The sequence below is a fragment of the Marmota flaviventris genome, chromosome 3, assembly GCF_047511675.1.
Source record: "Marmota flaviventris isolate mMarFla1 chromosome 3, mMarFla1.hap1, whole genome shotgun sequence".
Taxonomy (NCBI): Eukaryota; Metazoa; Chordata; class Mammalia; order Rodentia; family Sciuridae; genus Marmota; species Marmota flaviventris.
The window spans coordinates 3864136-3887971 of NC_092500.1; the positions used below are offsets into that span (position 1 = coordinate 3864136).

Sequence of the window (23836 nt, forward strand, 5' to 3'; positions counted from 1 at the left end):
GTCACTGCCCGTCTTGTGGCTGCAGCCTGGCACCGGGGCCAGGAAGGGGGGACCTTGGGCTCTGAATCTCAGTGTTGAATCTGGTGGAAATGTGGTTGGTTGGTGGGGCACCTGGAAAGGAGCTCTTGGGGACCTGAAGTGCACAGTGTCACCAGGTCTCCCCTAGAATGGACCCTGGGTTTCCAGGGAGCTGAGGCATTCTTTGCAGGGGGCACTGTGGACTTCTAGCCCGGTTAGGGCACCTTGCTGGCATGTAGGCTTGGAGGACCTCAGAGCACGGGTGCTGGGGAGCCTGGCCTGACTTCCAAAGTGCCCCTCCTGTGGGGCCTCTCCGCCAGTTCCCAAACCTGACCAGACCCAACCCACTGGGGAGAAAATCAGTCCTTCTCCTCCATCACCACCCTTCATGCACAGAAAAGAGGTCTCAGGACTCCAGAGCTGAGAGGGTGGAGTTGGGAGATTCTCTGAGGTCACCTAACAATCCATGGAAAATAGAGGTCCAAGTGGCATTGTCCAGGGACAAGGATGTGATGAGGTTCCAAACTGGATCCATGGAAATTTTCATTCTAAGACCGTATGACTAACAACAATACTATCATCACCACCATCACCACCACCATCATTACCACCACCACCACCATCTCCATCACCAACACCACCACCACCACCATATGCATCACCACCATCTCCATTTCACTACCACCATCACCACCATCATTACCACCACCACCATCATCCTTATCACCACCACTGCCACCTCCATCACCACCATCTCCGTTACCACTACCATCACCATCAACACCACCACCACTATCAACACCACCATCTCCATCACCACCATCATTACCATCATCATTATCACCACCATCCCCATGTCACCATCACCAACTCTGCCACCACCATTACTGTCACCACTGCCTCCACCACTGTCATCACCATGACCATTCTCATTACCATCATCATCACCATCATCACCCGTCATCACCACCACCAAAGGAGCCCCTCAGTGGTTGGCAATGGGCAGCCCACAGTGGCCCTGCCTTGCAGCCACACTGTGTGCCTCCCACACATGCCTCAGGCATTGTCTGACTGGGGGGGGGGGTCAGGCATGGTGGAGCTGGCCACCTGCCCCAGGGCTCCCAGAGGCTTCTCCTGCGGCTGTGAGATCCTGGCTGAGGCGGAGGGCTGCAGGGTGAAAGGTGAGGGAAGGAGTATTGGGAGGACTCGCTGGAGGAGGCGCCCACCAGCTCCACTGGGCAGGACTCGGGAGTCTCCTGGGGAAGGAGGGCTGGGGACACATCTAGGAAGAGAGTACCAGGGCCACTGGGTTGTTCCGCCTGGATGGAGCAGGCGGGGCTGGGCTGCGGGGCCAAGCTGCGGAGCCCCGGCTGGTGTCTTGATGAGGGGACATAGTGTCCAAGCTCCTGGAGCCCAGGGAGGTCCCTGCAGGACCTCACTGGGGCAGGACATGCATCATCACCCCAGTTTTTGGGGCGCTGGAGATGGAACCCAGGGCCTTGCGCACATGAGGCAGGCACTCTGCCAGCTGAGCCACGTCCCAGCCCTCACCACCCCGTTTTACAGACAGGAAGACCCCAGCTTCTCAGGGGGGCCATTCGCCTGGCGTGGTGTGAGCAAGGCCCGTGCGGGCCCCGAGCCAGCCAGGCGGCTCCACGCCACCCCTCAGCCAGGAAGAGCGTTTCTTGGTCATGGTCCTGGCTGCCTCTGCCCCGGCCCCCGGCCTGCCCTGAACACTCCTGGCCACGCCTGCTGGGCTCCCGTGGTCTCCATGGCATCTCCAGAGCGCAGAGTCTGCCCACAGGTGGGGCGTCCCACCCCTTCCTCCTCCAGCGGCCCTCGGCGTGAGCCCGCCCTGCCGCACAGTGGGCCTCAGCGAGGACGGCCTGGAAGCTTCACGCTCCCCACTGGCACGGGGTGCCGGCCCCCGAGCACCCACATCCATGCCTCCTCCAGGCCCCCCTGCCTGCACCAAGGGTCACGGTGGCCTGGTGGCCTCTGGGCCTCGGGAAGTCGGTACCTTCTCTGGCCAGAGAGGCGCTTCTGTAGGACAGGTCCTGTCAACCAGACTGCCACAGTAACAGGTCAGGGCTAGTAGTCCAGGGGCCTGCAGTGCCCGTGACACAGCCCCGTGTCTGCTCCACAGGGCTCCGGGTCCAGTCCCCCAGCTCAGTCCGCCACGCACACCAGCTGTGGGGTCAGGGCCCACCTCCTCCTGGTGCGGCCGAGCCTTTGCTTTCCGAGGAGAGGGTGGGAAAAGTGCCCGCCGGGACCTCCGTGTCCTCTTGCCCGTTGAGGTGGGGTGCGGCCCCTCCAGGGCCAAGTAGCCAGGGCCACATCGCCATGGAGCAGGACAGCCGCGTGTTCAGAAGGGGGGTGCTGGGGACTCACGGCTCTCCATGGCCTTGGGGTCAGGGGGCAGGACTCACTTTCTCTGGGGCTGGGCCTGTCCTGATCTTGGCCTGGGCTTTCTCACTGCCCGCTCCTGAGAGCTGTGTCACCTGCAGGACCTGCCCAGTCTTCCACAGGGACGCCGGCTGCCCCGGGGAGAAGGGCAATGTGGACTCCCACCAGCCCCGTGCCACCCGCTCTGAAGAGGAGCCAGCCCCTGCCCAGGCAGGGGTGCCCAGCAGTGTCCAAGATGGCAGCAACCCTCAAGGTACCCCAAATTTGAAATTATTGTCGTTCATATTGACAATGTCTCTGTGTGTGCTCCGTGTGTGCCAGACGTCCACCAAAGGCCTCCTGTACCCAACAACTAAGGTGGCACAGAGTCATGAGAGAGCCTGAGTCACAGATCCCTGTGTCCCACGGTCTACATGTCCTGCCCCCACTTCTGTTCTGTTGCCCTGGGCGCCAGCTGTGGTGACCCTGAGGTCTGCAGCCCCGTGCTGGGGCCTAGGCCGTCCCTCCTCAAGTGAGCTGGTGATGTGGGCTTTAGGTGGGCACAGAGGGCCTTGCTCACAGGGCTACATGGGGACCTGGGTTCCAATCCGGCTCACAATCAGAAACATCACTGCAGGTGCTAAGGGGAGGCCAGGACAGAGTCTGCCCGGACACCTGGCACGTCTTCAGTGATGAGATGTGGGCTGAGGAGTCTGGGCCTTCTAGGTGGGACAGGAGCCAGCAGGAAGCCCACAGAGCTGGCCGGGCCCCCAGGCCATGGCTGATGTGCGCCTGCTGGCTGCAGGTGAGCCTGGGTGGGGTGCAGGAACCCAGGGCCTCGGGACCGGGGCAGCGTGCCGGGTTCCCCTCCCTTGGCCACGTGGGAGCTGGGCAGCGCCTCCCCACCCAGCCCCAGTCCCCCACCTCCAGGCCAGGGCCTCAGATCCTACAGGGACTCCTGGCTGTCCATGATCCCACGTGGCCAGTGGGGAGGGAAGGCCTGCTGTTGGCCCAGTGCTTGGCTCTTGTGCCCGAGACCGAGAACAAGCACCTGTGACTTCAGATCAACCTGGCAAGCAGGCTCCTGGCCACAGCCTCAGCCCGCTGCAGAAGGTCAGCCCCACGCCCGGCAATCCCTGTCCCCCATCCCCCATCAGCCCCTGAAGGCCGGGAGCCGGCTCCGTCCTGTTTTCTAGAGAAGACACTTGACTTAAGAGGCACAAGAAATGCAAGGAGTCGGGTGGAGTCCGGATGGGAGCAGAGGGCACGTCGTCAGTGTCCGTGTGAGACGGAGTCTCCTGCGCCTCCCCGGCATCAGGCTTTGGCCAGACCCCCTGGGTGGGGCTCCCCCACCCTCCTGTCCCTCCTGTCCTGAGGGGGGCTGGTGGGGGTCACACCTGCCCCTCGTTCTTTCTGCTTGTGATTCAGGACCTTGGGCAGGCTGGGCTGGGTGGCCGCAGGGAGGACCTGGGTGGACCCAGGACGGGGCATCAGGGTGAGCTGTGGGGTCAGGAGCAGTGGGCGTGGCACACAGTGCTGAGTGTCCAATGCCCACCGGCCATCCTCCTTCCTGACAGCTCCTACTTTATCATTGTTATTATTTTAATTATTGTTGTCCTGGGAATTGAACCCAGGGCCATCTACCACTGAGTCACATCCCCAGCCCTATTTAGCTTGTATTTGGATACACAGCATCCTAAGCTGTCAAGGCTGGCCTTGAACTTGTGATCCTCCTGCCTCAGCCTCCTGAGTCTCTGGGATTACATGCATGCACCAAGGGTCACCCAGAAGAGCTCCTACATTACCTGGTCATATTGCAGCTCAGCTAAAAGATACCTCCCAAATTTGACTGCAGCTAGATATGGTCATGTGATCAACGAAAAGTAAGTAGATATACGAAGTGGGATGTCCAGGAATGGACAGAGATTGCTCTTCTTTGGTCCTTCCTCCACTCGGCAGCCTGGATGGAAGATGTGATGGCAAGAAATCTTGCAGCCATTTTGGAATCTCTGGTGAAGGGCCACATGCTCTTGAAGGCAATAGCCTGAGTCCTGACTGTAAGGTCCTTGCTTAGCATCTGGACGGCCATCTTAAGTGACAGCCAGTGTTTTAATTAAAAAGTTTCACTTTCCTGCCCAAGGCCATTTCTGAGAAAGGCTCACCACACCCTCATACCAACCCCACCCCTAACCACCCGCATTAGGACCTGCCCGGCTCTGATTCCTGAGCCTGCCCCATAAAAGTGCCAGAACCCAAGCCTGTGCTGCCCTCTCTCCCATGGAGAGACGGCCTTTATGGGTCAGCTCTGACAGATGAACTCTCCTGTGGATCTCTGCCTGGTCTCTGTCTTTCATTTCTCACTTACCCGTCTCTTGTTCCTTGCTTTCCCTTCATTTTGGTGCTGAAACCCTGGATTAGGTTCCCTGATGTGCCTGTTCCCCTCTTTGAGGGTCACTGAGTGTCCCTGGGCCCCGATCAGAATTCATCATGGGACCAGGCCCCCCCTTCTGCTGAACACCCTCTCCGCACCCACCACTGGACATTCCAGGTAAGACCCTTGTCTCCGGTCGACCTACACAACATGCAGGTCCCGGGAAATGACCTTTGAAAAACCTAGGGTCACCGTTCGGTCGGGGCACCCCCAGCCTGAGCGCTCACAGCTACGGCGGATCCCTACTGTCGACTGGGTCTTTTGTTGGGGCCCTGGGTTTGGAGAAAAAACCACTGAGGGTGATTGGGAGGTGTTCCTGGTGAGACCTCTCGGCCTTGGGTTCATCTCTACGGCTTCTGCCCCTACGTAGACCCTGCCAGGCACCCAAGTGGCTCTACAGGCTCCTGCCCCGACGCTTACCCAGCGGTGGTGACGACCCCCTGAGTGCGACCATCCTCTGGACTGGGTGATACTAGAGACTGGGCGACGTCCCACCTCTAAACTCACCTCCCCCGTCTCACCATGGGCAGCTTCTCATCCATTCCCGCCCACAGTCCCCCAGGCTGCCTCCCGGCTAACCTAGGGTCCCTCTCTCTCACCCTGGACCTAAACCCCCCAAAACTTATCCACTTGTGCAATCAGATCTGGCCTCAATATCCTTTGGACTCTAAATGGCTGCTTAACGGCACTCTAGATCCAGTATTATCAGGGATCTTCTCAACTATCGTGAGTGTCTGGGAAAATGGAAAGAGAGATGGCACGTTCAGGCTTCTCCCCCCTATGTTCTAAGCCCTCTCTCTGCAACTCCTGCTGTCCCCACAAGTCCTCTCAGCTCTCACCTCCCTGTGCCTGCTTCCAAAGGGACAGAAGGTCCTACCCAGGACTCTTTCTCCCTCGACCCAGTGGATGAGTCCCTGCCATACCACAGTTCTCCTTCTGGTGAAGCCACCGCAGCAACTGTCCCCTCCGCCCCTCCGCCCTTCTCTCCTCCTGTGACACGCTCATGGGCTGCCGCAGCCCAACCCACATCTCTGTGTCCTCTACGTGAGGTGGCTGGGGTGGATAGGGTCATCCGGGTTCCTGTGCCTTTCTCTTTGTCACATCTTTCACAGATAGAAAAGCCACCTGGGTCCTGTACTTCAATGTGCAATCAGATCTGGCCTCAATATCCTTTGGACTCTAAATGGCTCCCACCACGTACATCCAAGAGTTTCAGTATCTGACCCAATCATATGACTTGACCTTCCACGACGTCCACATGAGCTTGTCTAACACCCTCCTGCCGAGGAGCGCAGGCGAGTTTGGGAGCAAGCTAGAAATTATGCTGATGGGGTTCATCGGACCCCCCTGCCATCTGATTGGCACTGGAGTGGTTCCTGATCGGGACCCCAATTGGGATTATAGTTCACCTGGATGAGTGACTAGTAGAAACCGATCCTCACTTGCCTCACGGCAGGACTTAGAAAGGCAGCCCACAGGCTCTCGATTATGAAAGGCTCCAGGAAGTCCTCCAAGACAAGAATGAACCCCCTCAGCACTTCTAGACCCCTGGCCAATACTAACGTGGACCTGACTCCAGGTGGGAGACCACTTCAGTGACTACTTTTCCCCCCAGAGTTTCCTGACACTAAGGCCACTGAGGTGCCTCGAGAGGGGGCCCCTAACACCCCAAGCTGAGGTTCTGGGAGTGGCCTTTAAGGTGTAGAACAGGAGAGACCCGAAGCAGAAATACGCCATCCGTCGGTCAGCATCTGTCCCTGTTCCACTGGCCTGTGGAAGGGTCCCTTGGGACCACCCGGACCCTGTTTTAAATGTGGTCAGATGGGTCACCGGGCTCGTACATGTACCAAGCCTCGCAAGCCTCTGGGCCCTTGTCTTAAATGCCATCAGGAGGGACACTGGGCCGTTAACTGTCCCGGAGCCCATAGTGGCCCCAGCCATTCGGCCCTTCTGGTTCCCCTTTCCGACTCTTAGGACTGGATGCAGAGGACTGACGAGGCCCAGGTCCGATCACCTGACCACTACCATCACTCCACGGGAGCGTATTTCAGGGGGGCCTGTGTCCTTCCTCCTGGACACCAGGGCTCCGTATTCAGTCCTCAAGGAGATCTGAGGGCTACCCCTCGTTCTGTGACCTCTGTTGTGGGGTAGAGGGCAAATACCAAGCCTACAGACACCTAGGCTTGTTTGCGCTTTGGGCTCTCTAATTTTTACCCACTCCTTTTTGGTCATTCCACAGTGTCCTGTTCCCCTTATGGGAAGGGCCATCTTCACAAAGTTGGGGACCACGCTTTCCTTCTCCCCTCATATACGTTTCTATCCAGCCTCGCCGGCCGCTGCCCTGGTCCTCACCCTGACCTCAGGACCATCCCCTGTTCCGTCTGCCAGGGCCTTCCCATTACCCCTTCCCAGGTGGACCCTACTGTCCCGGATGTTTCAAGTCCTACTAAGGCCTCACACCATGAGCCCATTCACATCCATCTCAAAGGCCCCCTCCATGTTCTGGCCCAATCACAACACCCGCTCTCCCCACAGAAACTCCTGGGGCTTACCCCTATCATTCTCTTGTGAAAGGGCTTCCTCAGACCTCCTCATTGCCCTTATGACCCCCATCTTGGCAGGGAAAAGGCCTAATGGTTCCTACGGCTTGGCCCAAGAGCTCTGTTCCACCAACTCTGCGGTCGTCCCAGTCCATCCCGTGGTAACCAACCCTTATACCCCTCTCTCCACCACTCCTTCCGGGACCTCTTACTGCTCAGTGCTAGACCTGAAAGGTGCCGTCTTCTCTATCCCCCCCATTCTGACTCTCAGGACATTTTCACCTTTACGTGGACAGACCCTGAGTCCTATAACTCACTCAGCTGACGGGGACAGTTTCCCCTAAGGGTTCCGGGAGAGCCCTCATACCTTAGACAGGCCTTGGCTAGGGACCTAGTGTCCACACATCTCACTCAGCCTGTGGTGCCACAGCATGTTGATGACCTCCTTTGCAGTCCCCCCTTGAGGCCAGCCACCAGGACACCTGTAAACTTCTCTACTTCCTTTCTGCCCGTGGCTATAGGGCTTCTCCATCCCAGGTACAGCTCTCCTTGGCCATGGTGACAGACCTAGGCCTCCTCCTGACCCTACACACAGCCATGACGGTTGACAGAAAGAGCCTCATCACTAACATACCAACCCCTCTACTGAGGAAGACCTTCTCTCCTTTCTGGGTGTGGTGGGATTCCCCAGAGCTTGGGTTCCTAACTACTCCATATTGGCTAAGCCTCTATATGATGCGGCCCGGGGCCCCTCTCTGAACCCCTATTGCCTGTTACAGAGCCCTCACCAGGCTCCGCAGGCCTCCTCCAGGCCCCTCTCTCCATCTCCCTGAGCTCACACGCCCACCTCACCTTTATGTGCCTGAAAAGCAGGGATTTGCTCTAGGGGTCCTCCGCGGAACATGCTGGGGCCAACCTTTGCCCCTGTGGCTTATCTATTGGAGGGTCTTGACCCTGCTGTTCGGGATGGGCCCCTTGCCTACGAATGTTGGCCGCAGCCTCTCTACTCATTAATGAGTCAAAGAAACTCACCTTGGGGCCCCACTCACCATCCTGGCTCCCTGTCACCTAAAGGGTCTCCTCACCCACCAGGGCTCACTCCCTACCCCCTCGCCTGTTATCGCTACGGGTTTCCCTGGTGGAAGATCCAGTCTTCCTTTCCACAGTGCTCACCTTTAAACCCTGCTCATCAGAGCCTTCACTGTGCAAACCCCTTCTCCAGCGGCCACTTCCCTTCCTGACCCTCTCCTGGTCATCGGCCTTCTGCTAACGCTTGCCCTCTGCGTCATTAGAATGGTTCAAGACCAGATCCAAAAAATTTCTAACCAAACTATAAACCAGCTTTTGTTACAGGAATACCAACCCCTCACCAAAAGTGGGCCGCAGGGGACAGCCGTCCCCCACTACTCAACCTCCGTCATCATTCCAGTGACATCCCGGGCCTCTAATGAGGGACTCAAATGCCACCCCTTCCCAGCAGGAAGCAGTTACAGTAGAGTGACCTGTCCCTAAGGGACCCAATAAAAAACAAAAAAGGGGGGAATATAAGGTCCTTGCTTAGCATCTGGACGGCCATCTTAAGTGACAGCCACTATTTTAAGGAAAAAGTGTCACTTTCCTGCCCGAGGGCGTTTCTGAGAAAGGCTCACCACTCCCTCATGCCAACCCAGCCCTAGCCACCCGCGTTAGGACCCGCCTGGCTCTGATTCCTGAGCCTGTCCCATGAAAGTGCCAGAACCCAAGCCCGTGCTGCCCTCTCTTCTGTAGAGAGGCGGCCTTTATGGGACAGACAAACTCTCCTGTGTGTCCCTGCCTGCTCTCCGTCTTTCATTTCTCATCTACTCGTCTCTCATTCCTCGCTTTCCCTTCACTGACGGTGCGTGTGGCCTTTATGTCAGCTCAAGTTTGCTTACATTTGGGCTTCTTTTCTGAGAAACAAAAATATAGATCTTTCTTGCTTAAACTCCGCTGTTTGGAGTGGCCCTCCTGTGTAGCCAGCCTCGTCAGGACTGGAGGGGGGCACACAAGTCCAGTGGACAATGCGGGCAGTTTGTCTGGATCAGAGGGTACAAGTGGGAGGCCTTGCTGGTCAGTGCTGCCAGGTGTCCTGCACCAAGCTGAGGGGCAGGACCACACCTCCTAGACCAGGAGCATGAGGGTCACATGAGGGGTGCCAGGCGGGAGAGTGCAGAGGACCGCGGGGGGACCACAGCTGAGCAGGCCAGGGACTGCCAGCTGTCCTCCATCGTCCTTCCTTCCTGGGGACAGTGCTAGCCGGTCCCGGCCAGCAGCGCAGCCCAGCCCATTCCTGACCTCCCTTACAACTAGGCATGGCCAACAGTGGGACCAGAGCCAGCAAACGCCGTGTCACCTAATAAGTTGCTTGATTGGACTTTTCTTCTTCTGATTCTTTAAGACTATGCCTTACCCTGGTCCTGCGTGAGCTGGGCCACCAAGCCATGTCCTGGGGACCACACGCCTGGGTCCTTTACCCTGAAAACTCCGAACCTCCTAACTTAGACCAGTGTGTCTCGGTGGGCTGCTCTGCCCCCAGGGACCTTGGAATGTCTGCTGACACTCTGGGCTGCCACGCCCCAGGAGAACCATGGTGTCTGGTGGGAGGAGGTCAGGGACAGTGCTGAGCATGCTGGGACACGGCGACTCCTGACAGCCAACAGTCCTAAATGCCCAGAGCCCACTGAGCAGGTCCTCCTTGGACAGGCAGCCGAGACCAGGGGCCCTGGCCCCAAAGGACAAGGTCCAAGGCCTGCGTCTGTCTTTGACACCCTCAGACCCTAACCCAGCTCGTCCCTGGGCCCTGGGTGCTGGGGGCTAGGTGCTCGGCTTCACGGTCTGGGTTAGTGGCTGGGTGCAGTGCTGTGATTGGTGGGCACCAACCAGGGGCTCCAGAAGGCCCAACTCCTCCTTGGGCGACCATTTATTTTCCCATGAGGGAGACAAACGAGATCATTGGACCTTTCCTTCTGTGCAGGGCTGTCTTACTGGGAAGCTGCCCCCCCCACCCCAGGCTGCAGCCCAAACCACACAGGGACCTGGCCTTGAGCTTCAGCTCAGCCCCCCATCTCCAGCAGCACCAGGTTCTTGCTGCCCACCCCATATGGTCCTCATGTCCCATGACTGGCACAACCCCCCAGCCCTTCCTGACCCCAGAAACTCCTGCGGGGTTACCCTGAGCGTGTGGCCCCAGGAAAGGGGATTCATTGTATGGATGAGGAGACCGAGGCCGACAGGAAGGTGCTTGGCCAAAGTCACCCGGCTGATGGAGCAGGGAGTCCACCCCGCCAGGCGGCAGCGGCACTGTTCAGTGGACGCACAAGTGACGCAAAGCCTGAAGGTCAGGGTAGGCTTTCTTGGGTGTTGTGCAAGGACTCAGTGAGGTCACAGGTGAACTGGGAGCATGCGGTTCAGCGCACAGCACCTGGTCACTAAATGTGGACTGGTATTATGACAGCCGCTGTTAATATTCCCATCCCCCACAAAATGTCCTAGTGGGACCCTTCCCAGGATGCCAGGACTCTTTGCCCCTGGACCAATTCTGGGAAAATCCATCCACCCATCCACCCCTTTATCCACCTATCCATCCGTCCATCCCCCACCCGCTCACCCATCCTTGCATGCCTCCAGCCACCATCCACCCATCTTTCTCACAAGGCTCTTCCTTGGCTCTGCTCTAGACCCTGAGGACATGGGGGAAAGTCAGACTCGACCTTGGCCTCCGGGCTTCCATCCTGGAGGATGCCATTAGCAGAGGACCCTGGCCCAGGCCAAGGTGGTGCCACGGACCCTGGTATGATCTAAACTGGAAACCTACGTTGCCTCTGTAATCCCACCTGCGGCTCCTATGGACTCAAGGTCAAGCCTGAGGTCTGTGGTGGACATTCAACACCCCCCTCACTCCCGCCAAAGCCTTGCTTCTCCCCAAAGGGATCATGCTGTTCCAGGTGAGAGTCTTACAGGTCGCCTCCTCCAGGAAGCTTCCATGCAGAGAAGGTAGAACCTAGTGGAGGCAGTTGCTTAAAACCGAGAGAACCAGAAAGCTCAAGTCCCTGTACCCAGAGAAGAGGGCAGAAGCTCCCAGGCTGCGCTGTCCAGGTGGGCTGCGTGGGAAGGCATGGCAGGGGGGACCCACAGGCCTCTACCCCATGCTTCAAGGAGAACTGGACCGGGCCCAGGAACTCCCTTCCCATGCAACCAGACACTTGACCTGCTTTGAGACAGGCAGCTCCCCACGACCCTCCCTGGGGACCGTGGGGCTGGCCGGGTGGGCCTGGCCTGACAGATGAGGGAGGCCTCATCTGGCTCATCCTGCCCCCCCCACCCCAAGCTCTGCCCCACGCAGGACTGTAGGGTTAGGACACTGGACCTGCAGGGATAGAGTGCCCATGCGTGCCAGGCACTCTTCACTCCGTTTGGGGGAACTCATTCCCAAATGAGTTTGGGGCGTGGGCACTACCATGAAGGTGGTGCCTCTGTGGCTGGAGGAGTTGAGAGCCTTGCCCGAGGCCACACACCTTAAGAACTAGCAGAGCCCCACTGAGCCCACAGGTGACCTAAGACCCCTCTGGCCCCAGGGTGTCCTGACTCTGGGGACTTCTGCCTCTGGGCCTTTGCAGGTTTCCATATTCATCCATAACTGGGAAAGCCCTGACCCAGAGGAAGCATTGGCTCCACCTCTGGCAAGTGAGGTCGCCTCATATCCCTACAGAGGGATGCAGGGACCCATGGAGCCAGACCTGGCCACCATCCTGTTCAAGCTGCAATGTCTTATGGGGTGGGGACCTGTGGTGGTCGCAGATCTAGAGGATGGGACATCCTCAGAGCCTAGGCTGGGGAGTGGCCCCGCCTCTGTGTCCGCCAGCCAGGGCTCTTCCTGCACCATTTCCCCACCTTCAGTCATTCGGGGTCCTTCACCCGCGGGTGGTCCCCTGAACCACAGTCTCCAGGCGCTCTGCCCAACCCCGGCCGCTTGCCTCGCACGGGCGGCAGGGGGCAGCAGGACGCCGCTCCGCAGGCTCTCGGGCCGGTCGGAGGCGCATCCTTCGTCCCGCTCTCCCGGGGAAACTGAGGCGCAGGGCAAGTCCCTAACAGCCGCGAACTGTGACCCCTCCTCTCCCGCCCCCCCCCCCCCGCTGCGGGCCCAGAGCGGGACTGGGGCTGGGTGGCCGCGAGGCTCGGGCTGCTTCAGCCCCGCCGCGGCCTGACAGGTCCAGGGACTGGCCCTGTTAACGGACGCCAAGCTGCGGCTGCTGGCGCCACGGACGGGGTGGCCCCCAGGCTCCGTTTCGCACTGCCCGCCTCTCGGACCCGGGCCGGGTGGCCCGGGGCACCGCGATCCCCGGCCCAGGCTGCCCGCTGGCGAGCGTCGCGCCGTGTGGCCGCCAGGTGGCAGCATCCGCCCGCCGAGCTCCTCCCGCTCCCGTCCGCCGCTCGCCCGACCCGCTCCCCGTCCGACCCTGCGGTTCCTCGGCTCCCAGTCCGTAAAGTGGGGCGACTTCCGAGGCGCTAGGATGAAAGGGGCACGGGGCAGAGCCGCTACTGCCATTTCTCGTCTTCACCTCTGTCTCCCGCCGGTGATGGACGTCCCCTCCCGAGAGGCCTCCCACCCCCCGGCGCTCCGCACAGCTGCACCCGCTCGCCTCTGATCCTGGGGCCGAGAAATGGCCCGTGCCCGGGTCGTGGCAAAGGTTCAGAGGATTTGTAGGGATTAAGAGGGGATCGGGGCAGGGGGTCGGCGGGACCGCCAGGCCAGGGGATGTAGTCCAGGCCCGGGATAGGTGAGGGTGGGCCGCAGGGGCAGCCATCTTCCTCCCGCCCGCCGGCTGCACACCTGCTCCCTGCACCCAGCAGTCCTGGGTGCTGGCTGGTCCTTGGAGAGTAAGCACTCCGCTCACCCGCCATCCGCCGGCCCTTGGTCCCTGGTCCAAGGAGTCCCACGGTGAGGCAGGGAGCAGGAAGGGCTCCTGGCCTGGACAAGGATCAGGTTACCAGCTGACCTCCTGAGGACAGACCAGATGTGGTGCAACCGGGGCTGCGGCTCCCTGACTCCCACTCCTCAGGCTCTGAACCAGGCCAGATGGCCACTGAGACCCCCAGGCCAGTCTGACTTAAGCTCTGGCCTCTCAACACTGAAGGGAGCATCGCAGAGGAGGTCAGGTGCTGATGGCACAAGGGCAGGGCGGAGAGCCCCTGGGAGCCAACAGCCTCTGTCTGATGCCAGGGAAGTCTCCTCAGTTATCCTCCTTCGCCCTCTACTCTGGTGCCTGGTGAAAAAAATCACACGATCTACCTCCTGCATTTGGCCAGGCTGGCCTGTCCACCTTCCATGCCTCCATGCTGGCCTAGCTCTGCGGACAGTGCTGGGGGAGGGGGTTGTCTCCCACCAAGCTCTGCTGGGGGAGCAGCAATGCCAGAACAGAGGGTGTGGCCCGGTAGTGAATGATTTCTGGGAGGGTCGTGCAGCTTGGAAAGGAGATGGGGTGAGTGGTCTCTCCTTCCTCCGAGAAACTGGAAGCCAAGTGGTCACCAGGACCTGCACAGGCCTTTTCTTGGCCCCCATTCCTACCCCCACCCCCGCCGGCGCAGAGCAGCGCAGGTGTCTCTTCCGAGCCGCACCCTCCCCCGCCCTCCCCCCAAACTCCCCCGCCCCCGCAGTCCTGCGAGGGCGATCGGAAGGGAGCTGGCCTGGGGAGGGGGGCGCGGGGTAGACACGTTTGTGTGTCACGGGGGAGGGAGGAGAAAAGGGAGGGGAGAGCCGGAGAGTGAGAGAGAGAGCGCGCGGCGAGCGAAGAGGGCGGGCGGGAGGCGGATCCTCCTACCTGGGGCGCGCTCGCTCGCTCGCGGCTCCCTTGCCCGGGCCGCGAGTCACCTGGGGAGGCCGACAAGTGCGGACACATTGGCCGCCGCGGCGCTCTGCGAGGCGCGCACGGCCTCAGGCGGCTGAGCCCAGTGGAGGCTGCGCTCGCTCGCCCGCCTGCCGCGCCCGGGCCAGGCCCCGCGCTATCAGGACCCCACAGTCACTCAGCGGGGCTCCGAAGTCGCGGTCCCCGGCTCGGGTCACTCCCCCGGGTGCACGCGGCGGCTGCAGCGACCTGGGCTCACCATGGTGGCAACGCGCGCCGAGTGCCCGCGCGTCGCCGGCCGCCCGAGCCGCAGCGCCGGCTGAGCGCCGTCTGCCCACAGTCCCCCGGCCCCTGCCCGTCCCCCGCCGGGCCCGCGCGTCCCCTCCGGCCGCAGTTGTCTATGGCGCAGCCCCCCTCCCTGGATCATGCACAGAAACTTTCGCAAGTGGATTTTCTACGTGTTTCTCTGCTTTGGAGTCCTTTACGTGAAGCTCGGGTGAGTGTCCCTGTGGGCGGGGAGCGACAGCCCAGGGTGGAGGCAGCCGGAGGAGCCTCCTCCAGGGGGTCCCTGAGGGGCCGTGTGGACCTGAGTGGGTACGGCGGCTACGGGGCCTGCGGGGCTGGCCTGGGAGTCGGACCCTCGCCCCAGCCCCGCAGAGAGGCAGCAGGGCCCCCTGCGCGACGAGTGCTCCGGAGGGGCATCGAGACCGGGGCCGGAGGAGCGAGCGGGGCGCGCGGGCGGCCGCCTCCGGGCTCGCGGGTAGCGGCGAGCGTGCCCGGCGCGTACTTTCACCTGTTTGGGCTCCAGGCCCCGGGGGTGGGACACGCCTTCCCTCCCCCGGGCTGCGCTGGGCACCGAGCCCGGACCGAGCGCTCGCCGACTGGAGGGCGCGCCGGGGCTGGGGGCGGGGGGCGTCGGGCCGCCGGGGAGGCCGGGTGGGCGGGGGGCGCGCACCCGACCGCGAGCGCGCAGGCCCGGCACCCGGCGCGGCCCTCCGTCTCTATCCATCACCCGGACGTGTTGAAATTACCTTGACAACTCGTCCGGCTGGCTCAGGATGGGCCGCGGGGCCCGCCCGGCCGCCTCGGGCTCCGTCCGGGGCCCGCGCCCCCGCCCGCCCGGGGCCCAGGGCCCGGCCCCCTCTCGCCGCGCTCCCCCTGGCGCGGCCCGGCGGGCGGGCGGGCGGGCGCCCGGCGGGCCGCGCTCGCTGCTCGCTGCGGTAGCTGCTCCGAGTCGTATTTCCACATTCCAGAAGCCAGCCGAGTCCCTACCTGTTGAACCGCGATCTCCTTTAGACAGAATCCGTCTCTGCCTCCCTCGATTGTGGGTGGGGGGACTGGGTGACCCAGAGGGAGTGCGGTGCGCCTCACGGGGTCGCCCACCGCCTGGTGCCCGCCGCGCGCCCCTCGCACCTGCCGGCACCCGCGCCCCGCGCTCCTACTGTGCGCCACCGTCCGAAAGCCCCTCTGAGCCGTGGTGAAGGGCCGCGAGCAGACGCGCAGGAGCGGTGGGTTCCGTACTCGGAAGGCGCGCGTCCCAGGTGAGAGGTAGAAACACGATCTGAGAATCATCTCTTCCATCAACCTTACATCCCTCTCTCCTCCGCCATTTTACAGATGGAGAAACTGAGGCCCAGAGCCGTCAGAATCCAAAGCTGGCGGCTTCAGAGGCAAGGCTGGGAGCCCCTGGTCCTAGCCTCGGCCCTGCAGGCCTGGGAGGGCGTGTCTGTGGTTGCTGGTGGCTCTGTTTATTGTAGGTCCGTGGGTAGGCTGTGTCCCTGGGTGTTTGTTTATGGAGGTGAGGGGTGCCAGCGTTGGGCCTGCTGGGTGGGGGTGGGGAGGATAGGCCACTGTCTTCTGGACTCTGCGGGCCCTGCAGTGATCCTCCTGGGCCCACGGAGGGGTCAGCAGCCCTCAGTGAGGCTCTGTCCCTGCTGCCTGGTTCTACCAAGGTCTTTCCTTCCTGCTCTCTGTGGGGCAGCCCTAGAGTTCAGAGCTTTTGCTCTCCCAGGGTTGAGGGCTAGGGAACTGAGCACAGGAGGCCAAGTCACTGTCCACCTGGAACAGTGGCACAGCTGGGGTGGACTGGCTCTGGTCTCCACTCCTCTTCCTAACATTAGTTCCTCAACAGGAGTCCTCAGAAAGCAGCCCCTCCCCCACTAGCAGGAGAGCTCTGTGCGTCCCACCATCCCCAGCAGAAGGAGCTAAGGGCCAGGGCCAGCCTGGCCCACCGTCTGGCTCCAGGGCTTCGAGGTCTGCTTGACTTTCCTAAGTCTCCTGCACCCTCTGTAAGTGGAGTTGCAGCTTTGGCCACTGTGAACAGTTCAGAGCAAGACCCCAATGTTTTGTCTCCCTGTGGCCCAGCCTAAAATCCAGGCACCTGCCTGCAACTTTCTTCTGGGACTAGATAAGAAGGGAGGCAAATACCAAGTGTCCCTCTGTGTGGCCCTGGCTCTGCCAGAGCCCTGGAGAAGGAATTCCTCTCCCTGGTGTGTCCCCCTAAAACACATACTTCCCCCACTCCTGGGTTTCCAAACGTGGTCTCCAAACCCTCTGTAAAATGACAGCCAGGAAAGCCGGACAGCCCTGGGATCTATTAAGGAGAGGGTAGGGTAGGGACCTGGCTAGCCCCTCCCCAGAGGCTCCGCCCTGCTTTCTTTGCAAATTATCTTGGCTTCACTAGGTGAGTAGAAAGGGGAAGCTGGGCCCACATGTGACCTAAAGGGTTAAATGACCAAATGATCAGCAGCTCAGTAGCTCAAGAGGTTTGGGGTGGGATTAATAGGCTGGCTGACTTTGTCCTCCCCTCACTCCTGGCCAGTGCCTTGGGTGGTGGCTCTTTTCCCAAGTACCCTCCTCTATAAAGACAGAAATGCAGTGATGGTCGATGCTCCTTCAGTGCCGCTGAGGGATCAGTCCCAGAGGCCTTTGCCCTGGTAGTGGTGGTGACGTGTATCCCAATAAACACCTGTGGCATTGATAAAGCCTTTCTTATGGTTATTGACCATGACATCCCTGGGCAACAGCCCAGGGCAGAGGCAGCCTGAGGCACCTCCTCCAGGGGGTTCCTGCAGGGACGTGAAGACCTGAGGGGGTGCTGCAGCAACACACCGGTTCCCCACTTGGGGACCCCTTTAAATGATGTATTCCAGGACTTTGGAATCCCAGGAGTTGGGATTTTAGGATCATTAAAGTTCTAACCCCAAATCAGAGATTGTAGGCACTGAGGGGTATTCTGTGATCTCAGCCCCCTGAGCCCACCCCTGGGTGCTGCATGTCCCTCATCCCCCCCCCCACATGTCCAACACTCATAGGCCCCTCAGCAGTGGGACCAGAACTCAGGCCTCCAAACCCCAGAACAGATGTGTCTTGGATTCTGAGCAATTTCAAAACATGGTGACTTGAGGATCTTCTCCAGGGTCATTTCTGAATGGAATAACCTAGAGCCTGGGCCCACTGCACCAAGGTCACTGAACTTCCAGGATCAGCCCCGTCCCAGGCCTGCCCTTGCCTTTGTGGCCAGCTGAAGCAGGGGGCTGGAGGAGTTGGGAACCAGAGAGATGAAAGTGGAGAAGGTGCTTTCCTGCTGGACGTGTGGGACGAGTCTCCCTGCTAGGCTGGGAGGCCAGCACCACTGGCCACATGGCACAGAGCTCCCCTTTACTGCTCTGCCTCCTCCCGGCAGCTGACAGGGTTTCCGTCCCTCCAGTGGGAGGGTTCTTAAACAGCCAGGTTTGGCAGACAATAGGAGGTGGGACCCTAAATCTGAGTTCTAGGCTTTAAAAAGCTTACTGGAAGGAGGAGGATTGTTTTGAAAAGTCTGTCCTTGTGGTCTGCTCCACCCCACACGTCACAACCAAATCCTCAAAGGAGAGCAAAAGATGAGGGGTGGGGACCTAGCGTTGGGGGCCCCAAGTGTAAAGAGAGCAGCACCTGTCAGGCTCTCCCATTGGCAGCCTCCCCACCGAGGCCAACGGCAGGGCTACCGGCGCTCTGCAGATACCAGGCTCCAGCACCAAAGCAGGCTGGCCTGGCTGAACCTCCCCTAACTGGTGGCCGTCGGGAGAGAGGGTAGCACACACGGCGCATCTGTGCACTCACACCTGCGCCCTCCCAGACCGCCCACGCTCCCGCAGGCGCATGCAGGCACATGCATGCACACACGAACACACGTTGCTGAGCACAGCCCCTAAGCGGAGCACACGCCTCCGCGCGGTTACCCTGAGGTGCCTTCCCCCAGGTGCGCCGCACAGAGCTAGGCCAGAGTGGCGTGGCTAGCAGAAGGTGGGGGTGAGGGTGTCCAGACCAAGGCAACTTGGGCAAACCCTGGGGGCGGCTCCCGCCGCACGCTCGGGTCAGCCTCCCCTTTAAAAAAACCCGCCCGCGGAGGAGGCGGATGTAGGGGCGGCCCATCCAATGGCAGCTGCGCGCCTCGGGAGACTTGGAGACGTGAGCCAGAACGAGCGACAGAGCCGGTTCGCACCGACAGACCGACGGAGGGCCAGACAGCCGCAAGGCGAGCGGGCCGCTCCGGGCCTGACCCACCCCCGTACTCCAGAACCAGCGCCCGCCGCCGCCCCAGATCCGGCGCGATGCGCGGCCCTGGCGGCGGGGCACGGGCTACCACTGCCCCTGGGCCCGCAAGCCCTGGCCCCTAGCGCCCAGCGCCGTCGCCCTGTATCTGGGAGGGCCTCGGGGACCCCGGTCTTAGGTGGCGCAGGAGCCCTGCCGGTGGGGCCTGTTCAGCCCCGCCAGGCGCGCCGGCCCACCATGCTCCTGCTGTCGCCGCGCAGCGCGCTCCTCTCCGTCTATTGCCCGCAGATCTTTCTCCTCCTGTCCAGCGGCAGCTACCTGTGAGTGCCGCGGGCGATGAGCGGGGTGGGTGAGTGGGGACCCCCTGGCCTCCAGCATTGGAGCGGGGTGGGCAGGGGACACAGGGCGGGGCACGGAAACCTAGGGACTTTGGGTGGCTTTGCCGATCTAAGCTGCCTAGGTAGAGCACCTGGGAAACAGCTGCGGCAGTGAGAAGTCCCAGAGTTGGGGTCAGAGAAAGGGTGGCTGAGAGCAATACCACTGCCTGAATAGAACAGGCTGTGCGTACCAGCGCGAGGGCTGGGCTTAGCCGGGTTGCGCGGAGATTCCCTGTGCATCCCAGAGGAGTCCTGGACCAACCGGTACCCTCTCTCCAAAACCCACGCGGCGCACATGGCCATGCCACACTAGGGTGAGGTGCACGCACACACCCGCTTCCCGGGCACACGCACCGGTACACACGTGCACGCTGTGTCCCCCAGTCAGCGCCCAGGTTGACCCTTCCTGTGCCTTCCTGCGGTGCTGAGCGGCCTCCCCCTGGCCCTGGTCGACTCCTCACCTGGGGGCAAGAAGGGCGAGCAGCGTGCTAGGGCGGCTGCGGAGCACCACCTAGGATCAGGGCTCAGGGAGCTAGCGCACCATGGGCGCGTGTGTGCGTCCGGCCAGGCAGCACCCACCAGGCTACGGCAAAGCTCCGGATAGGGCCCAGTCCGGCCCAGCGAGCCGAGGGGGTGCGTCCGCGCAGCGGTGGCTTCTCCCGATTCCTAATGGGACGCATATGCTCTGGCCTCCGATTTAAAAAGAAGTTTGATTTATGGAACCGCCGTTTGGGGGAATTTAAGCTGGATGCTACTGATTAAACCTCAGAGCCAGCTCTCCTTCCCCCCTCCTCCCCTCCCCCGCCCCCTCCTTTACACGCGGGCCACGTCCGGGGTCGCTTAACGCGGCCAGAGGGGGCAGCCGCCGCCTTCCCGCTCCCTACACCACCCCCTTCCCCCGCGCGGCCACAGTCCTAATAAATCGCCGCGCCCCCACCCCCTTTTAATAAAGACGCAGCCAATTTCTCCTCCAGCTCCTAGGAAATTACTATCCTACCAGTTTTCCTTCTATAAATAGTCGCGCATCTTGAAACAAAAGTTCGCAACCGCAGCCAGATGCTGCGAGGCCCGTGGTTTCCCCGGCTGTGGGACATAATTACAAGGTCCGGGCAGAGAGAGCGCTCCAGGCCCGGCGGGCAGCCCCGGCTGCGGAGGCATCAGCTGGGGTGGGGTGGGGGGTAGCAGGCCGTCTTGGGCAGGGCTCAGGGCCCGGTAGGCACCGCCTGATCAGTGAGGACTTAGGCGAAGTACCCGGCCAGAGGTCCTGCTTCTCTTGTCCCTCCTGGGAAAACGGATCAACCAAGGGGGCTTTAGATCCGGCTTCCTGAGTCCATGAAACCTCCTCTCCCCAGAATCCTGGCATCTCAGTGTTCAGCCTTGCTAGAGATCCGGCAGCTACTCTGCCTGAGACATCATTTTTGGAGCTGGCTGGCTGAGGTTTGGTGTTCCTGGGGAGGTGTCCAGGGGTGGAAGCCAACGGCCTTCCAGGGGTGGTTTGGAGGCTGAGAGGAGTGGGTGAGCAAGGAACTCAGAAGCTGGGTGGGAGCAAGACGGGGCACCAGTTGAGGGGCTCTCCGGCAGGTGGTGGCCAAGATACCTCCAGAGCCCCCAGATCCTGGGGGGTGGCTCCCCACCTCCCCGCCCGCTGTGCCAGGCCTGTACCCATGCTCTCTCCAACTGCACCGCGTGCTTTGTGGGCAGACATTCTCTTAAGGGAACTGCTTTACAAATGTTCCCGGGCAGTGCTGGGGTCGGAGTGCTGGGCTCAGTAGGACAGCCTAGGTCCCTGCCTCGCCTCAGCTGCTCCTGCCCCAGCGTGTGGGCCGGGTCTGCAGCTGCAGAGAGTGCTAATGTGGCATGGGTGTCCCTGGGCTTTCTCCTGCCCTCGGGGAGGCACAGGGCTGGCAGGTGTGTGAGATGCCCAGGTGGGCGCAGGGCCCGGGCAGCTCCAGGGAAGGCATGCCTAGTGCGGAGACCTTGTTTTGGGAACTTGGGAGAGGCAGCCTGTGTACAAGAGCTGTGGGAACCAGGAGAGATGAGGGGGTTGGGGCCTGTATGCCCTCAGGGGTCAGCCTGTGGGATCTGAGGATGCCGGGGCTAGGAGGGGCCCTGGGTGGAGGCTTCCTTCTGCTCCAGAGAACTTTCCAGAAGGCATCCCATTGCTCGATGGCAAACACTGGCGGACAGTTGATCCTGCCCCTTTCATCTGGGCTGCCCCCCAGCTCCCTGTGCTGGGCTGTGGTCCGCACACAGCGGATCCCAGACGCATGCCTGGGCCCCTGCCACTGATCAGGTTGGACGGGTGTGCTGGCCTGGAAGGGCCCTGAGCCCCCACCGGATGCCGAGTGTGGCCCAGCTGTGCAAGGCAGCTCCGGCCAGCCCTAGCCACCTCCGTGCTTGTCAGAGTAGGCGCTCCAGGGCCAGGGGGGTCCAGCAAGTGACCACAGGAGTGCAGGTGGGGGCCACAGGCCCCGAGAAAGCCTTGCAGTGCTGGGTCAACTGGCATGGGCGTCTGGCATAAGCCGGGCCCGGGGACCAGGCTGGGCCCCTGTCCTGGGCAGGTCCCTCCCCGTCTTGGCTTTCCTCTTCCAGATGTGGGGGTTGGTTGTGACAACTCCCCCAGGTCTTCCGGTGCAGCTTCTCATGGTGACCGCCTGCTCTGGGGAGCCGAGTGAGTCATGGTGACAGGGTGGTTACTCACCGACCACCTGGCTGTGGGGGGCGGGGGGCACTGGCCACTGCCTGCTAAGGCCGAACCTCTTCCTGGCTCCCACTGTGGTGTAGTTGGTGGTGTCCGCTGAAGTCCCAGAGGCCCTGTGGGCATGGCCCTCATAGGGCGGGGTGCTGAATCAGACCCACTCGCATGGCGTCACGGCCTGTTGGGGGCAGGATGGAGCTGTAGGCTCCAGAGTGAACAGGTCACCCTTGGAGAGGGGCAGCTCAAAGTCTGGAGGGAGGCATCTGTCCAGGTATGGAGGGCTCTCTGGACCTCAGACTCCTTTTCAGTTATGGTGACAGGCTCAGCTCAGGCCCAGGTGCCCTCAGGATTGGAAAGCATGTGACACTCTGCAGCATGGTGGTCCGTGGCTGGGAAACCTCACGAAATCTTAAGCCCCAGGAACCTTGCAGACAAATGGAGCACACTAATCATGGAAACCCCACCACGCCCATGGCACCCTGGCAGCGGCCGCTCGGGCCCTCTGTGTTTGGAGGGCCACTGCTCCCTCCTGGGACTGTGGTCGTGTGGAGCTTGCGGAGGACAGACCTTTTCTAACCTGGCTTCCCACCAGGGGCACTCGGGTGACCAGATCTGGGTTCTCACTCCTGCTTCACCTCTTCCTGCCTCCATGTGTCCCAACCTTGCTGTCTCCTCTTTTGGGTGAGGATTGGGGTCGCACAAACCTTGAAGGGTGGCCCTGAGCACCCAGGGAGAAAATGCAGGGGAAGGTCTCGACCCAGGACGAGGGGCAGGGGGCAGCGAGGCTGGCCGCCGCAGCCCGGGGGCCCAGGGGCTGCCGTCAGAGGGAGGTGATGGGCTCGGAGGGCTCTTGAGACGTTACCTGGACAGAGTTCTGAAGGATGGATAGATAGGAGTTGGCCAGACTGAATAAGAGTGTGAGAGAGACCCCCTGCAGCAGGCCCCCAGCATCTTACCAAGGGAGGCAGATTGGGTGCTGAGGTCCAAAGGAGGCCCTTTCCTGAGGCCCCCCCAGCTCACCCAGATCCAGGCCCCTCACCTGTCCCCCATTGCCTTTGAAGGGACAGTCGTTCTCCCTGGGTAGCCCAGCTGGGAGAGGAAGTGGGTGAGGGCCCCAGGTGGCCTAGTCAGGCCTCAGAGGCCTGGAGGGGCTGGGCAGGTGGCCCAGGAAGGAAGTGACTTTTGAGGCACCATCTACACAATTTCTGTTTCTCCAGTCATACACTTTCCTGGACCCTCTGGGGACTCTGCACAGAGCAAGTCACACTTGCTGCCCTGCCCCCATACCCCCTGAGCCTCTTGTCCCCCCATACCCCCTGAGCCTCTTGCCCCCCATTCCCCCCTGAGCCTCTTGTCAGGGTCAAGGGCCAGGGCAGCACTGCTGTGGGTGCCGGGGAGCCGGAGCTCCTGTGAGGTCTGCATAGTGCTGTCATCTGGCCCCTGACGGTGGCAGAGGAGCAGCTGGGAGCAAGGGAGTAGCTGGGGTGGGAGTCTCCATCCCAAAGGCCCCAACCATCCTCCTCCAGGGCCAGGGGTGTGAGCAGAGCACCGCCCCTCTGCATCCTGGGGACAGTCCCTGGGCTCTCAGGCCTCTCCTTACCTCCTGGGCAGATAGAGGCTGCTGGGGGCTCCCTGGAGGCCTCCATTTCTCGTGGCCCCGGGTCCAGCTCAGACGGGGCTCTGCTCCCCTCACAAGGGGACAGGAGGCGGGCGCCCTCCCTTGTCAGATGAAACCCCGGCCCAGGGCTCCCTCAGCCTGATGAAAGGGTCATTGTGTGGCGCGGGCCGCCCGCTGGCCAAGGACAAAACCGCCGTTTGTCCTCCCGCCTTGGCGCGGGGCTGGGGGCCTCCCCTCAGGCTGGGGTGGGGTGGGGCTGTTACAGGTGCGCTGCCCCCTCCCTTCCCTTCCCTGCTTCCCGCTCAGCCTGCCAGCCCCTCCCCCAGGCATGTCGCCCACCCAGGGCACCCTTGCCCTCTGAGTGTGGACCCTGACT

General features: G+C 61.5%; 1 protein-coding gene across 2 annotated transcripts in view; it reads left to right on the top strand.

Annotated features, from left to right (window-relative positions):
* The first annotated feature begins 14659 nt into the window (after positions 1 to 14659).
* Positions 14660 to 23836, top strand: part of Wnt7b (Wnt family member 7B) — a 42745-nt gene continuing 33568 nt past the window's right edge. Inside the window, exon 1 of one of the 2 annotated variants that reach the window (XM_027954657.2) lies at positions 14660 to 14730. In XM_027954657.2, coding sequence (XP_027810458.1) covers positions 14660 to 14730 — 71 coding nt within the window. Of the gene's footprint in view, positions 14731 to 19004; positions 19088 to 23836 lie in introns of those variants that run through there. The other variant, XM_027954656.2, reaches the window with a different exon arrangement.